Source organism: Perna viridis, chromosome 1, assembly GCF_037379345.1.
Source record: "Perna viridis isolate PV_CMFRI_1.1 ecotype Kerala chromosome 1, ASM3737934v1, whole genome shotgun sequence".
NCBI lineage: Eukaryota > Metazoa > Mollusca > Bivalvia > Mytilida > Mytilidae > Perna > Perna viridis.
Window position 1 is genome coordinate 2,778,791 of NC_142445.1, and position 14,610 is coordinate 2,793,400.

Below are 14,610 nucleotides of genomic sequence, written 5' to 3' on the forward strand. Positions count from 1 at the left end.
CAAAATAACATGTAAATGAGCAACTCGGACTTAACTTAAAACTGGGAGCATGGACCAGGTGCACCGAGAGGGTAGGGGTGTTCTGCTTTTCTAGAAACAACCGCCGAGCCACCCATAAAACTATGACACGGTTCACAAATAAGTTCTTATGGCGCCGATGGATACACCATAACGATAAACGAGTTCATGATGACGACCAACACTGTAGTGATGACTTCAATCTTGTATCAACATTACCCTGTTCCAGAAGCCTAATTGTACGTCTAGCGCGGTACAAAAATTATAGATAGTTACGGCAAGCTCTGGCATAACGTATGCGTTGTTATATGAAATCTCCATACGCAGGTGCTGAAGGTAAATTGGCACAGATAATAGGAAAGTTGACAATACAGAATGAAAAGTCACCGCGTTTGTCATATAGTTTGGTTAGTAGTTTTCCTTTTCTTTTGATTAAAAATTGTAGGTCAAGACATGAGGCTGATTTCACAGTGTTTGTAGTATTTTTTATTTCAGGTTCTTTGGAGTAGATGTGATTGATAAAATCACCGAAACAAAGACGATGATACGTAATCTATATAGCGGAAACAAAGATTAAAGGATCTGGTCAAATGATATTTGTCCTTTTTGAATCGTATCATCTATAAAGTCAATCCCATAATATTAAAGGTTCGGTCAGCGAGAAAAGGAGCACAATTTGTTCCCATTTAATTGCCGATTAAATAATTTTTTTTTTGAAGAAACCATTCACCACGCCAGACAAATATGTTGTCAATTGGATATTTACAGCATTTTGAAAAAAAAACATGTTCTCCGGTATATTTGAACTTTGATTTTAGAATCTTTTTCTTTTACAAAATATAAGGAATATCTATCTACCAAGTACTATTTATTTGTATCTAGAAGTACCGTCTATTCTGGAGATACAATGATGTATAAAGTTTTTGAGTCGGGATTTCAATTGAGTATAGGAAATAGAAGTTTTGAAGTATAAAGTATTTAAAAAAACATAGATCTTGAATTGCTATCATATTTGAATAAAGGAGAGCTCAAAGTAGAAACTTGTACCCACATAGCTGAGGGTTTGTTTTATGAAATGCCGTAGTGTAAGTACTAAACTATCATACAGAAAAAATGCTTTAGTTACAAGTTAAGTTTTAAATTCCTACATTGTAGCAGGACGTGTATTGTACTTCTATAATTTTGTTCGTATGTGTTTGCCGTCTTTGGCCGTTCTTTCAATTATTACTCTTGATTAATTATATTATATATCACATGTGTCTTACGTTGGTCACATGACGACCCCATCCATCCAGACTGACAAGAACCAACGCTACATCTTCCATCTGTAGGTACACAACTAGTGCCGTTCAAACAATTACATATATGTTCACTTATCATTCACGAAAAAGGCGATTTCTTGTGTATTATATTCAAATACGAAAAACATCTTTATAACGAAAACTTAAGAGGCATTGAACAAAAACATGCGAAATATCAAAATAAAGACGTGGTCAGCTAGTCTTACTTTTATTGCAAGCCTTTCCTGTCCAACCAGATTCACATTTACGATTTAAACATATGCCTGTTATATGGTCACAGCTTACTCCTTCTAAACAGTGACAAATCTCATTACAATTCTCTCCGAAATGTGAATTACTGCATTCTGTTAAATAAATATATTGTTAAGACTTGGCATCTAGAATGAATAACAACTTACACTGAAACATTTCTCGTAAAATGGTTCTATTACATTTTCAAACATTAAAAAAAATTAAAGTGTAAATAATGATACAAAATGAACGTACTTTTGTCACAAGATGTACCTGGATTTATGTAGTCCTTTTCTAAGTATTTTAATAAGAATTTAAAAAGATTTACGCCCGAATCCCCGACATGATTTTGCGGAACAAATATACTTTTACAGGATATATATATTTGATGAACACTACAGTATAGACCTGTAACATACTGTAATGGCTATGTATGTATTGTCGGACTACCGCGCAATAGGACAAGACTGTTTTTGGTCGTAAGACACTGCGTGAAATCGAATTTACTATTACCTATACACTTAAAATTTGAAAGATCTTCTGGAGACACTCAATTTAAGATTATTATAAGAATATAATAACGTTAAAACGGAAGAATTTTCATACAGAATTGTCAACTTTCCGTTCTTCTGTGGCAACATCCCTTCAGCACCTGCGTATGGAGTGTTCATATCACAACTCATACGTTGTGCTAGAGCCTGCCGAAACTAAGCAGACTTTTTGTATCGCGCTAGAACTAACAAATAGGGTCTGGAACAGGGTTATGTTGTTACAAGATTGAAATCATTACTACAGAAGTTTTAAACTTTTAAACAAACTTACTTTGATCACATGAAAGGCCCTTCCACCCAGGTTCGCATTGCTGAACAACACATCTCCCGTTAACGTGGTTACATTCTCCATGTATACAATGACATTCTTGGTCACAGTTATCACCGAAGTATGGAGAAACACATCCTGTATGATATAAACAGTAGGGAAGAAATAACATATTCGGTGCTAGTCAAAGAACAATATATGTTCAATATTTTGAAGGAAATAAATTTGCAAACAAACTTTAGTCTTATGAATATACTTATCTTAAAGGGAAGATATTTCCAGTGAAGCACTAAAAATATTTGCAGCTATTCAATTCCATTTAATATTATGTAAAATTAGATATACATACGTTTTACACATGACGTTCCGTTCCATCCTGCTCGGCATTTACCATTTGAACAAATTCCCGTCACATGATGGCACTCAGCATTGCTTAAACAATGACAGGTTTCCCTACATTCCTGTCCGAATTGTGAATGACTACATTCTGAATAAAAGATGAGTATAAACATCTATGTATTCATAGCTACATTAAAAATCTAAAGAAGAAAATATTGAAATGCTTGAAAAAAATTATTTTAATGTTTATATTTTGTCCGCTTCTAAATATATAAAATATGTCAGGCTATTATGGTAACTAAAACACAAGTCGACCCCCTCCAGCCAGGTGAACATGGGTAATGTTCACATCGGCCATCAACGTGGTTACATTGTCTTTGTAAACAGTGACATTCCTTGCTACAGCTATCACCAAAGTACGGAGAGATACATTCTGAAAAATGATTGATTGATTGATTAATGATTGATCTTAAAAGCCCAAGCAGTAATGTTTCAGCTATATGCGGGCGATGAACAACATGAAATGGATGATAAAATGAGCATGAAATGGTGATGATATGAAAAATAAGACACAAGGATAATAGGATCGACGAATTGCTATTGCAACTGGAAACATGGAGTATGGGTAGGGTCGGGTAATTTAGCCTCCTTCGATAGAGCGCGCAGTTTTCTACTTCTATCGAATACCACAGCAGAGTTCTTGAATGTGCGTGGCATCTTTCCCAGCAAGTAGCACCACTAAGGTTGACGGTCATGTTTTCTGTATTATGGCCAGACGATTCCAGGGGTACCCTAATAAAAATCTACCATCTGGGGCACACAACCCAATTGCTCTGTGGGCAGAGCACCCTAGCCCCCTGGAGGGTTCTGAGACCTATTTAATCGTCTTTTACGAAAATCTTAGCGTTGCGGCGGGCATATTCTTTTGACAGCCGGACCCGCACGGGTTCATTCTGCAAAAATAATAGTAAAAAAGAACCTCGTGTTCATTCACCCATTTTGCCTCATTTTTTTTAAATTATATGCTACTTACAAATCCCTTCTAAAACTTTCATAAATGACACTTCAATAAATTTAAAAAGTTGTTGAATACTTTTGCTACATACATTATACTTACGATTGTTGCAAGCTGTTCCGTTCCACCCTGCTTCACATTTACCATTAGGGCAGGTCCCTAACACATGGTCACATTCTGTGTTATTCAAACAATGACAGATGTCATTACAATCTTGTCCGAACTGTGGGTGGTTGCATCCTGAATATATATAACAGCATTAGTAGTAATATGTTCATAATTTTTGGTGTTCTGATTGACAATTCGTTCCTACCTCTAGCTCCTCACTGATTAAAGTTAAGCCACGCTATGGCAGATGGATGCGGTATATTGAAAACACATATCTAGTTCATGGAAAGCTTCTTACACTAACTTTTGTAACGACAAATAGAAAGGGTAACATATATTTTTTTTCTCAGATGCTTAATTCAAAGCCACTAAACCGTATCTAGAAGATTAATGTAACGGTAGCAATTTATGGCTAAGCGTATAGTTGAGTAAAAAAACTGTCAAAGAGTAATCAAGGGAACCAAGGTTATAGCGGTAATCAAAAGAATACAATCCAGGGACAAAGACCAGACATGGAAAACAGACATACACAACAAAGAACATAAAGTAACCAAAATCATACATACAAAGTAACAAAAGTAAATGAGCAACTCGGACTCCACTAAAAACTGGGAGCAGGTACCAGATGCACCGGTAATGTAAGCGTCCTCTGCTTTTCTAGAAACACCCGCCGAGTTGCTCATATAAAGTCAAGTCCGGGGTAGACAAACGAGGAAAGGAAAACTATAACCCGTTGAATAAATCAGTTTTCATGATGCAGATGGATACATCATAACGATCCACGAGTTCATGATGACGACCATAACACTTCTGTAGTGATGACTTGTAGCAACATAACCCTGTGTCCAGAAGCCTATTTGTTAGATTTCTAGCGCGATACAAAAAGTCTGCGTAGCTTCCGCAAGCTCTGGCATAACGTCCCATACGCAGGAGCCGAAGGGATGTTGCCACAGATGAAAGGAAAGTTGACAATTTTGAATGAAAAGTCATCACGTTTGTCCTAAAGTTTGGTCAATAGTTTTCCTTTACTATCGATTTCTACGTGTAGGTCAAGATATGAGGCTGAGTTAGAGTAAGTTTTGAAACAGGAGTGCCTAACATGTGTCTTGAAAATACTCTATTAACGTTTTGTTCGAGTAGGTTTTGAAACAGGACTGCCTGACAGGGGTCTTGAAAAAACTCTAATAACGTTTTGTTATAGTAAGTTTTGTTTTAAGCCTGTCTAAAAGGGGTTTAGAAAAGACTTCATTAACGTTTTATTAGAGTACGGTTTGTATGAGCTCTGCCTAACAGGAGTGTAGAAAAGATTCTTATAACGTTTTGTTAGAATAAGTTTTGCAAGGACTGCCTAACAGGGGTTTAGAGAAAAATTTATTAACGTATTGCTAGAGTACGTTTTATATGTGGTCCGCCTAATAGGGTGGAGAAAAGACTCTTTGAACGTTCTGTTAGAGTAAGTCTTGTAAGAGGACGGCCTACCAGGAGTGTACAATAGCCTTTATTAACGTTTTGTTAGAGTCAGTTTTGTATGAGGTCTGCCTAAGAGGGTGGAGAAAAGACTCTTTAACGTTTGGTTAGAGTATATTTTGTATTAGTTCTGCCTTACATTAGTGTAGAAAAGATACTAATTAAGCAATTTTTTCAAATATATTGTAAATTCATGTATTGGAGAAAGTGCTGAGACATCAAAAACGAAACAAATTAGTGACACCAGAATCAAAATCATGCACATTTTAGACAGTTCAAAATACAAAATGTAGCAATATATTCGTTATTTGCTTATTGGAATTTGATTTATTTTTTTTCAACGAATTTGATTATTCTATAAGAAGGTCTTCGTAAAATTCAGCTCTGAATTAAAAAAAATGCAGTGTTTCTTTTAGCTGAGGATGTGGGATAGTAGAATAAAGATGGATTAATCAAAAGTATTTAAGTTACTACATAGAGAAATATATATTAATCTAAAATTATCTGTATGTTCTATAAAAGTTTTCATATCTGATTAATGGTCATTTCTTGTATAGGAAGTATCGCAATAACTTTTATAGTTGTCAAGATGTCAAATTAGAAATGAATAAGCTGACGAACGTTCTCTGAAATGAAAATTATAAATTAAAAGAATCAAGTACAAGGAAATGATGGTTACAATCATTGAAATACAAAAAGAAAACATTTTTGGATGGCATCGAGTACTTCCGGTTCAATGTCCTTATCGGACCATTTATGGAATGGACCACTTTACGGAATTAGAGTTGCTCAATTTTTGTTTTTGTTTCGTTTCGTTTTGTTTTGTTTTGTTTTTTGTTTTTGTTTTTTTGTTTTGTTTTGTTTTGTTTTGTTTTGTTTTTTGGTTTCCTTGTATTATCTTTGAGATTTTATGTTCGTTATTCATGGATTATATTCCTTTTTTATTACCATTCTAATCCTGTTTCCCGTGATTTTCCGTACAGACCAATATTTTCGATGACGTTATATCGTAAAGGGTACACGTACACGGAGGAAAAGAAACATAGTGACCAATCAGAAATGCCTTATTTTTATTAATTTAATTGAAGATCCTGCAATATGTATTTATGACAGCATATTGCAATGATTGCAGTGTAGGTATATTGAATAATAGGTATAGATTTATTCATTAAATTTAGCGAAATTCCTTTTAAAAGGGTTTGTGCAATAAGATATTACTAATATAAATAGCATCAAGTCTGTTGAAAGAGACGACGCTGCTCTGGGTTGGCTTGTTAATTACGATGCTTAAACAGTCGACGATGGCAGTAGTTATTACAAAAAAAATCTAATTTCTTTAAACACTGTTCTAGGTATAAATCAATTTTCTTTTTTCTTTGTGATATTTTATCGGTTTTAATGATATGTCGATGAATTTGTATTTTACAAATTGCTACTGCAGAGAAAACGAAGAATCTACAAAAAGCAAACGTATTCAACGTATTTCAATTAGTTTGCTTGATTTAAATGTCAAGCAAATTCAAACATCTATTTTGATCACGTGTCGAGCAATTCAAATCCATTTTTCATTTTTTATTTAAAAATTAAAACCGGCACCGTCATTTTAGTAATATATTGCTACAGCATTATTGTAACAATAATTTGGTTTTATATTGACAAACGTACAGGTGCTGTGTTTATTATTTTGACAAATACAGTCCATCACAAAACCAAACTTATTGGTCAGTAAAATGTATTTGCAAAACAAAAAGGAACAAATCCCAAAGTTTGAAATTTTAAAAGTGGTCTAAACATATATTTGTTTGATATGAATTGTTTAATGATAGTTTGCCTCCTAAACTAATCTACAACGTACGTTTTAAGGCTTACCTTGATCACAAGAATGACCCCTCCATCCAGGTTTGCAATGTCGACTTTCACATTGTCCGTCAACATTGTTACACTGTCCTTGTAAACAGTGACATTCCTTGTTACAGCTATCACCGAAATAAGGAGAGATACACTCTGTGATAGGAAATATTCGAAAATAAGGATAGAGAAAAACGTTATTTTTGAACGGTCTAGGAAACACTACATTACAACATTACAGTTAAGGCATATTTTGAACAGTACAGTATCTGCAATTTTTAACAGTTGAACAAGGAAGAAATAGTTTCTAAACGCCACTTTGACCTAAGAGATAAGCTTTCGAACCAGGGCCAGGGTATAATAAATTACGTCGCATACGCTGCATAAAATGGTTTTATTCCGATATCCATATTTTTTACCAATATTCTGATTCTGTCTAATATATTATAGATAATGTATTTTCATAATGTCTACAAATTTATTTTTTGTAGTTTATTTACTTGTGTATTAGTATTATTTCATCTTAAACTTGACGCACCTTCCACACAAAGTTCAAGACTTTTTAGAACTCGTCACTAAGATTTAGATCATGTTTATTGTATTTAGTTCTATTTATTGTTCATATCTTCTGTACTGATTTGAATAATAGTTTTACCGGTTATGACTGGTGGCAGTTCGATGTTGCCCATTTATGTTTAAATAATTTTAGACCGGAATTAGTTAACCATGATGAAATTGAGGGGGGGGGGTTAAGCGCGCTATAAAATTTGTTTTATCCCATCCTTCATTTTGAAATGCCTGTACAATGTCAACAACATTGCGATGAATTTCCAACTTTCCGAAATTTACCCTGATACTGTCATTTGTTAAACGGACTTTCCTTTTAAATTAGTCCTTTTGAACTACGCAGACTTTTTGTATCGCGCTAGAACTCTAACATATAGGCTTCTGAACCAGGGTTATGTTGCTGCAAGATTGAAGTCACCACCACCAAAGTTTTATGGCCGTCATCATGAACTCGTGGACCGTTATGGTGTATCTATCTGCACCATGAAAACTGATTTATTCAACGGGTCATGGTTTTCCTTTCCTCGTTTGTCTACCCCGGACATTTTATGAGCAACTCGGCGGGTGTTTCTAGAAAAGCAGAGGACGCTTACCCTACCGGTACACCTGGTCCTTGCTCCCAGTTTTAAGTGGAGTCCGAGTTGCTCATTTGCTTTTCTTACTTTGTATGTACTTTGTGTATATCTGTTTTCCATGTCTGGTCTTTGTCCATGGATTGAATTCTTTTGATTACCGCTATAACCTTGGTTCCCTTGATTACTCTTTGACTACCGTCTAGATTTCATCAGTTCGGTAATTTTGTTATTACTCTTCATTTATTCTATGCATTCATAGCAAACAGTTGTTTTTCATTTATTGCAGATTGTTTTTTATATTGAAATCCATGTCTTGCTGACAGTAGGCAAATCATCGACAGTTTAATAAATAACACGTCTTTTGTTAAGATATACGACAAATTATAGAGTCATATAGTTTGAAAAGTTGTACAAAAATTAAAACAATCAAAAATTCTCGCAGTATGGTTATAATAAAGAGCTACATTAACTTATTTCATTTCGTAAGTATTTAATAAATCAATATTAAAAAGAAGACAAGGAAGCTTATGCGTGTCATCTAAATTGTTTGACTATATGACATCATATCTTCAGTTCATGATCGATTTCGTGTTAAATATTTTAAACATACTGATATCGCACGACGTTCCGTTCCAACCAGCTTCACATTTACTGCAGGTTCCAGTCACAGGGTCACATGATGTGTTATTAAAACAATGACAAGTTTTGTTGCAGTCCTGTCCAAACTGTCGACGTGCACATTCTTAAGATTAACAAAATCGAATTAGTTACCGATCTTTCAATTATAAATATGTCATAATCAAAGAAAACACAGAACATATGTATTGCAATTTACAGGACACTGCATGTATAGATATTGTAAAGGTTAACAGACAATCAAACTTGTTTATTAGAAAGGAACACAATAAGTTATGTTATAACAAAGTTGTCTAATAATTTTAATTGACTGAATAATTTAATTAATCTTATTTACTGACACTTACCGTGATCACAGGAATTACCGCTCCATCCAGGTTTACATTGTCGACTTTCACATTGTCCGTCAACATTGTTACACTGTCCTTGTAAACAGTGACATTTCTTGCTACAGCTATCACCGAAGTAAGGAGAGATACATTCTGTGAAAGGAAATTTGATTTTAGGGGGTAAGGATAGCGAAAAACAATTGAATAGTCGTTAAATGGCCTAGAAAACACTTATCAACGATATAGTCAAAGTATATTTTGAACAAAATAAAATGATATATGTTATAAAATGGCTCAGTTAAACATAAATAAGAATAATGAATAAGTGAACAATGGCCACGTTTCAAACGTAAAAGGGAACTTCATACAAAGAAATGTTAAAAAATATATAAATATGTGCCAAAATGTTTGGTCTTACGGCCTTTGTCGGGTCAAATATTTTTGAAAAGAAGACTGAGAATTTACATCAATTGTAAAATCCAAGATGGCATTTCCACGTCATTTTTTTTACAAACCCACGGATGCCCATTGACTTAAATGTTCAGTCCTGTAATCCTCAGTCCAGCATAAATGCCATTCCTAAGTCACAATTTCTGAGACCTCGCCGTATTTTCATCGTTGACCAAGATTTCAGGGCTCAATGTGACACGATGAAATATTTGTTTTGTCAAGAAAGGCTATCCTAACAAAGTTCTGGATCGAGCGATCGCGTCGGTTTCCAAAGTTAAGAGATCTCAGTCTATAGAAAAGAAGGTGAGAAAAAAACAGTAACCGTGATTCTGTGGTCATGCCATACCATCCTCACACTATTGCAATCCAGAATATCCTGATTCGCAACTTTTATTCCATAGTTCTGAAAGCCGAATACATGCCGTCAGCATTCAACGATTTACTTCCTATTACTGGCTATAGAAAAAGAAGGAGTCTGAAAGCGCACTTTGTTACGAGTTCTTTCTAGAGTGCCACTCTAGACGCCTCCTGCCATTTACTAAGGTACATGACACTGTTAGCGACCATTCAGTTGGACATGTCGTTTCGGGAAACTGACGAGGTCATCAGATCAACGAAACTCTTTAATTTAAAAGATGGTTTCATCTGTACCCCAGAAAACGTCGTTCATACCTTGGTTTGCAAGTGCTGTAAAATGGTTTACTTGCGCGAGACCTGTCGGATATTGACTGATTGTTTTGTTGAACTCGAACAAAGTGTAACCAATGGAAAATATTTTTCAGTCGGCGAACATTTGTGTCAACGACAAGAAAGTAGCTGCCATTTTTGAGACATATTTGGGCGAAAAACAACGAATGTTCTTAGAACAACGTATCATCAGCTTTCTTGGGACTGCCATCCCTTTTGGAAGGAATGTCAAAACCCGCTTTATTTTGTTACCATAAGACAGTTTACAATTGCTTTTTGTCAGCTACACTTACAATTTTAGCCCTGTGTGGGCCTGGGTGTCAAAAGAATAGGTCCGAAGTAGCTTTATGCTGTCGTTAAAGGCGACTAAATAGTGTTTAGAATCATTGGTCGGGGCTTGGGCGACTACCCACAGAGCAACTAGGTTTTGTACCAAGATGGTGCAATGGGCTACCTCTGCTACATGCTGGGTCGTCAGGGCATAATACGGAAAACCTTACCGTAAACCATAATGGTGCAACCTGTTGGGAAAGGTGCAATGTTAAAGAACCCTGCAGTGGTATTCAACAGGAGAAGGAGGCTATATTGCCCGACCTATCCCTCTCCCTATTCCCAGTGGCAATAAAAATTTGTCGACCCTATTATCCTTGTGTCCGATCCCATTTTTCATTCCATAATCTCTTCATGTTCATCGCCCGTATATAGCTGAGATATTGCTGATAGGGCGTTAAACATAAATAATCAAACAATCTTACAATCTTATGCTTTATCATCTTGAACTTGACACTTTCACCATGATCAAGATCAATTTTGAAGGACACCTTGACTCTGTTGTGTGTGTCGGTACTTGGAAGTCCTCTTTTTAATAATGTTTTGGCCCTGGCGAAGGTAGTAAACCCCAATATTTGGGCCCATATTCTATACACTGTTATAGGTTTTAAGTGTATCTTAGTTATGTAACATTTTTGTAAATATTTTTAATATTTTGTTTTTCACTATTCATTATTCCTATAGTTTGAACAATTTAGTATCTACATATATAAACAAAGAACAAATAAATGTATTCTAAGCATTCACAGCAAACTGTTCCACGTTTAACTGAGAGGAGGCGAACCACCGACAGTTTAATAAATAACACAAGTCTTTTGTTAAGATATACGACAAATTATAGAGTTAATAAAAGTACAAATATTAAAACAATCAAATTCACTTGCAGTATGGTTAAAGTTAAGAGCTACATTGACTTATTTCATTGTGTAAGTATTTAATAAATCAGTTTTTAAAAGAAGGTAAACAAGCTGAGGAGTATGTTCTAAATTGATTGACTGTAAGTTTTAGAGCCAAGATATTATATCTTCAGTTCATGATCGATTTCGTGTTAAATATTTTAAACATACTGATATCACACGACGTTCCATTCCAACCAGCTTCACATTTACTGCAGGTTCCAGTCACAGGGTCACATGATGTGTTATTAAAACAATGACAAGTTTTGTTGCAGTTCTGTCCAAACTGTCGACGTGCACATTCTTAAGATTAACAAAATCGAATTAGTTACCGATCTTTCAATTATAAATATGTCATAATCAAAGAAAACACAGAACATATGTATTGCAATTTACAGGACACTGCATGTATAGATATTGTAAAGGTTAACAGACAATCAAACTTGTTTATTAGAAAGGAACACAATAAGTTATGTTATAACAAAGTTGTCTAATAATTTTAATTGACTGAATAATTTAATTAATCTTATTTACTGACACTTACCGTGATCACAGGAATTACCGCTCCATCCAGGTTTACATTGTCGACTTTCACATTGTCCGTCAACATTGTTACACTGTCCTTGTAAACAGTGACATTTCTTGCTACAGCTATCACCGAAGTAAGGAGAGATACATTCTGTGAAAGGAAATTTGATTTTAGGGGGTAAGGATAGCGAAAAACAATTGAATAGTCGTTAAATGGCCTAGAAAACACTTATCAACGATATAGTCAAAGTATATTTTGAACAAAATAAAATGATATATGTTATAAAATGGCTCAGTTAAACATAAATAAGAATAATGAATAAGTGAACAATGGCCACGTTTCAAACGTAAAAGGGAACTTCATACAAAGAAATGTTAAAAAATATATAAATATGTGCCAAAATGTTTGGTCTTACGGCCTTTGTCGGGTCAAATATTTTTGAAAAGAAGACTGAGAATTTACATCAATTGTAAAATCCAAGATGGCATTTCCACGTCATTTTTTTTACAAACCCACGGATGCCCATTGACTTAAATGTTCAGTCCTGTAATCCTCAGTCCAGCATAAATGCCATTCCTAAGTCACAATTTCTGAGACCTCGCCGTATTTTCATCGTTGACCAAGATTTCAGGGCTCAATGTGACACGATGAAATATTTGTTTTGTCAAGAAAGGCTATCCTAACAAAGTTCTGGATCGAGCGATCGCGTCAGTTTCCAAAGTTAAGAGATCTCAGTCTATAGAAAAGAAGGTGAGAAAAAAACAGTAACCGTGATTCTGTGGTCATGCCATACCATCCTCACACTATTGCAATCCAGAATATCCTGATTCGCAACTTTTATTCCATAGTTCTGAAAGCCGAATACATGCCGTCAGCATTCAACGATTTACTTCCTATTACTGGCTATAGAAAAAGAAGGAGTCTGAAAGCGCACTTTGTTACGAGTTCTTTCTAGAGTGCCACTCTAGACGCCTCCTGCCATTTACTAAGGTACATGACACTGTTAGCGACCATTCAGTTGGACATGTCGTTTCGGGAAACTGACGAGGTCATCAGATCAACGAAACTCTTTAATTTAAAAGATGGTTTCATCTGTACCCCAGAAAACGTCGTTCATACCTTGGTTTGCAAGTGCTGTAAAATGGTTTACTTGCGCGAGACCTGTCGGATATTGACTGATTGTTTTGTTGAACTCGAACAAAGTGTAACCAATGGAAAATATTTTTCAGTCGGCGAACATTTGTGTCAACGACAAGAAAGTAGCTGCCATTTTTGAGACATATTTGGGCGAAAAACAACGAATGTTCTTAGAACAACGTATCATCAGCTTTCTTGGGACTGCCATCCCTTTTGGAAGGAATGTCAAAACCCGCTTTATTTTGTTACCATAAGACAGTTTACAATTGCTTTTTGTCAGCTACACTTACAATTTTAGCCCTGTGTGGGCCTGGGTGTCAAAAGAATAGGTCCGAAGTAGCTTTATGCTGTCGTTAAAGGCGACTAAATAGTGTTTAGAATCATTGGTCGGGGCTTGGGCGACTACCCACAGAGCAACTAGGTTTTGTACCAAGATGGTGCAATGGGCTACCTCTGCTACATGCTGGGTCGTCAGGGCATAATACGGAAAACCTTACCGTAAACCATAATGGTGCAACCTGTTGGGAAAGGTGCAATGTTAAAGAACCCTGCAGTGGTATTCAACAGGAGAAGGAGGCTAAATTGCCCGACCTATCCCTCTCCCTATTCCCAGTGGCAATAAAAATTTGTCGACCCTATTATCCTTGTGTCCGATCCCATTTTTCATTCCATAATCTCTTCATGTTCATCGCCCGTATATAGCTGAGATATTGCTGATAGGGCGTTAAACACAAATAATCAAACAATCTTACAATCTTATGCTTTATCATCTTGAACTTGACGCATTTTCACCATGATCAAGATCAATTTTGAAGGACACCTTGACTCTGTTGTGTGTCGGTACTTGGAAGTCCTCTTTTTAATAATGTTTTGGCCCTGGCGAAGGTAGTAAACCCCAATATTTGGGCCCATATTCTATACACTGTTATAGGTTTTAAGTGTATCTTAGTTATGTAACATTTTTGTAAATATTTTTAATATTTTGTTTTTCACTATTCATTATTCCTATAGTTTGAACAATTTAGTATCTACATATATAAACAAAGAACAAATAAATGTATTCTAAGCATTCACAGCAAACTGTTCCATGTTTAACTGAGAGGAGGCGAACCACCGACAGTTTAATAAATAACACAAGTCTTTTGTTAAGATATACGACAAATTATAGAGTTAATAAAAGTACAAATATTAAAACAATCAAATTCACTTGCAGTATGGTTAAAGTTAAGAGCTACATTGACTTATTTCATTGTGTAAGTATTTAATAAATCAGTTTTTAAAAGAAGGTAAACAAGCTGAGGAGTATGTTCTAAATTGATTGACTGTAA

General features: G+C 35.2%; 1 protein-coding gene across 7 annotated transcripts in view; it reads right to left on the reverse strand.

Moving 5' to 3' along the window:
* The window catches only part of LOC148626854 (uncharacterized), a 47,876-nt gene that overhangs the window by 4,325 nt on the left and 28,941 nt on the right, over nt 1–14,610 (reverse strand). For 5 of the 7 annotated variants that reach the window (XM_088550245.1, XM_088550328.1, XM_088549895.1 and 2 more), the window contains 9 exons: nt 12,161–12,295; nt 11,788–11,919; nt 9,272–9,406; nt 8,899–9,030; nt 7,168–7,302; nt 3,826–3,963; nt 2,719–2,856; nt 2,373–2,507; nt 1,526–1,663 (listed from right to left, as the gene is read on the reverse strand). In XM_088550245.1, coding sequence (XP_088406371.1) covers nt 1,526–1,663; nt 2,373–2,507; nt 2,719–2,856; nt 3,826–3,963; nt 7,168–7,302; nt 8,899–9,030; nt 9,272–9,406; nt 11,788–11,919; nt 12,161–12,295 — 1,218 coding nt within the window. The remainder of the gene's footprint in view (nt 1–1,525; nt 1,664–2,372; nt 2,508–2,718; nt 2,857–3,825; nt 3,964–7,167; nt 7,303–8,898; nt 9,031–9,271; nt 9,407–11,787; nt 11,920–12,160; nt 12,296–14,610) is intronic. The other 2 variants (XM_088550110.1, XM_088550172.1) reach the window with 2 other exon arrangements.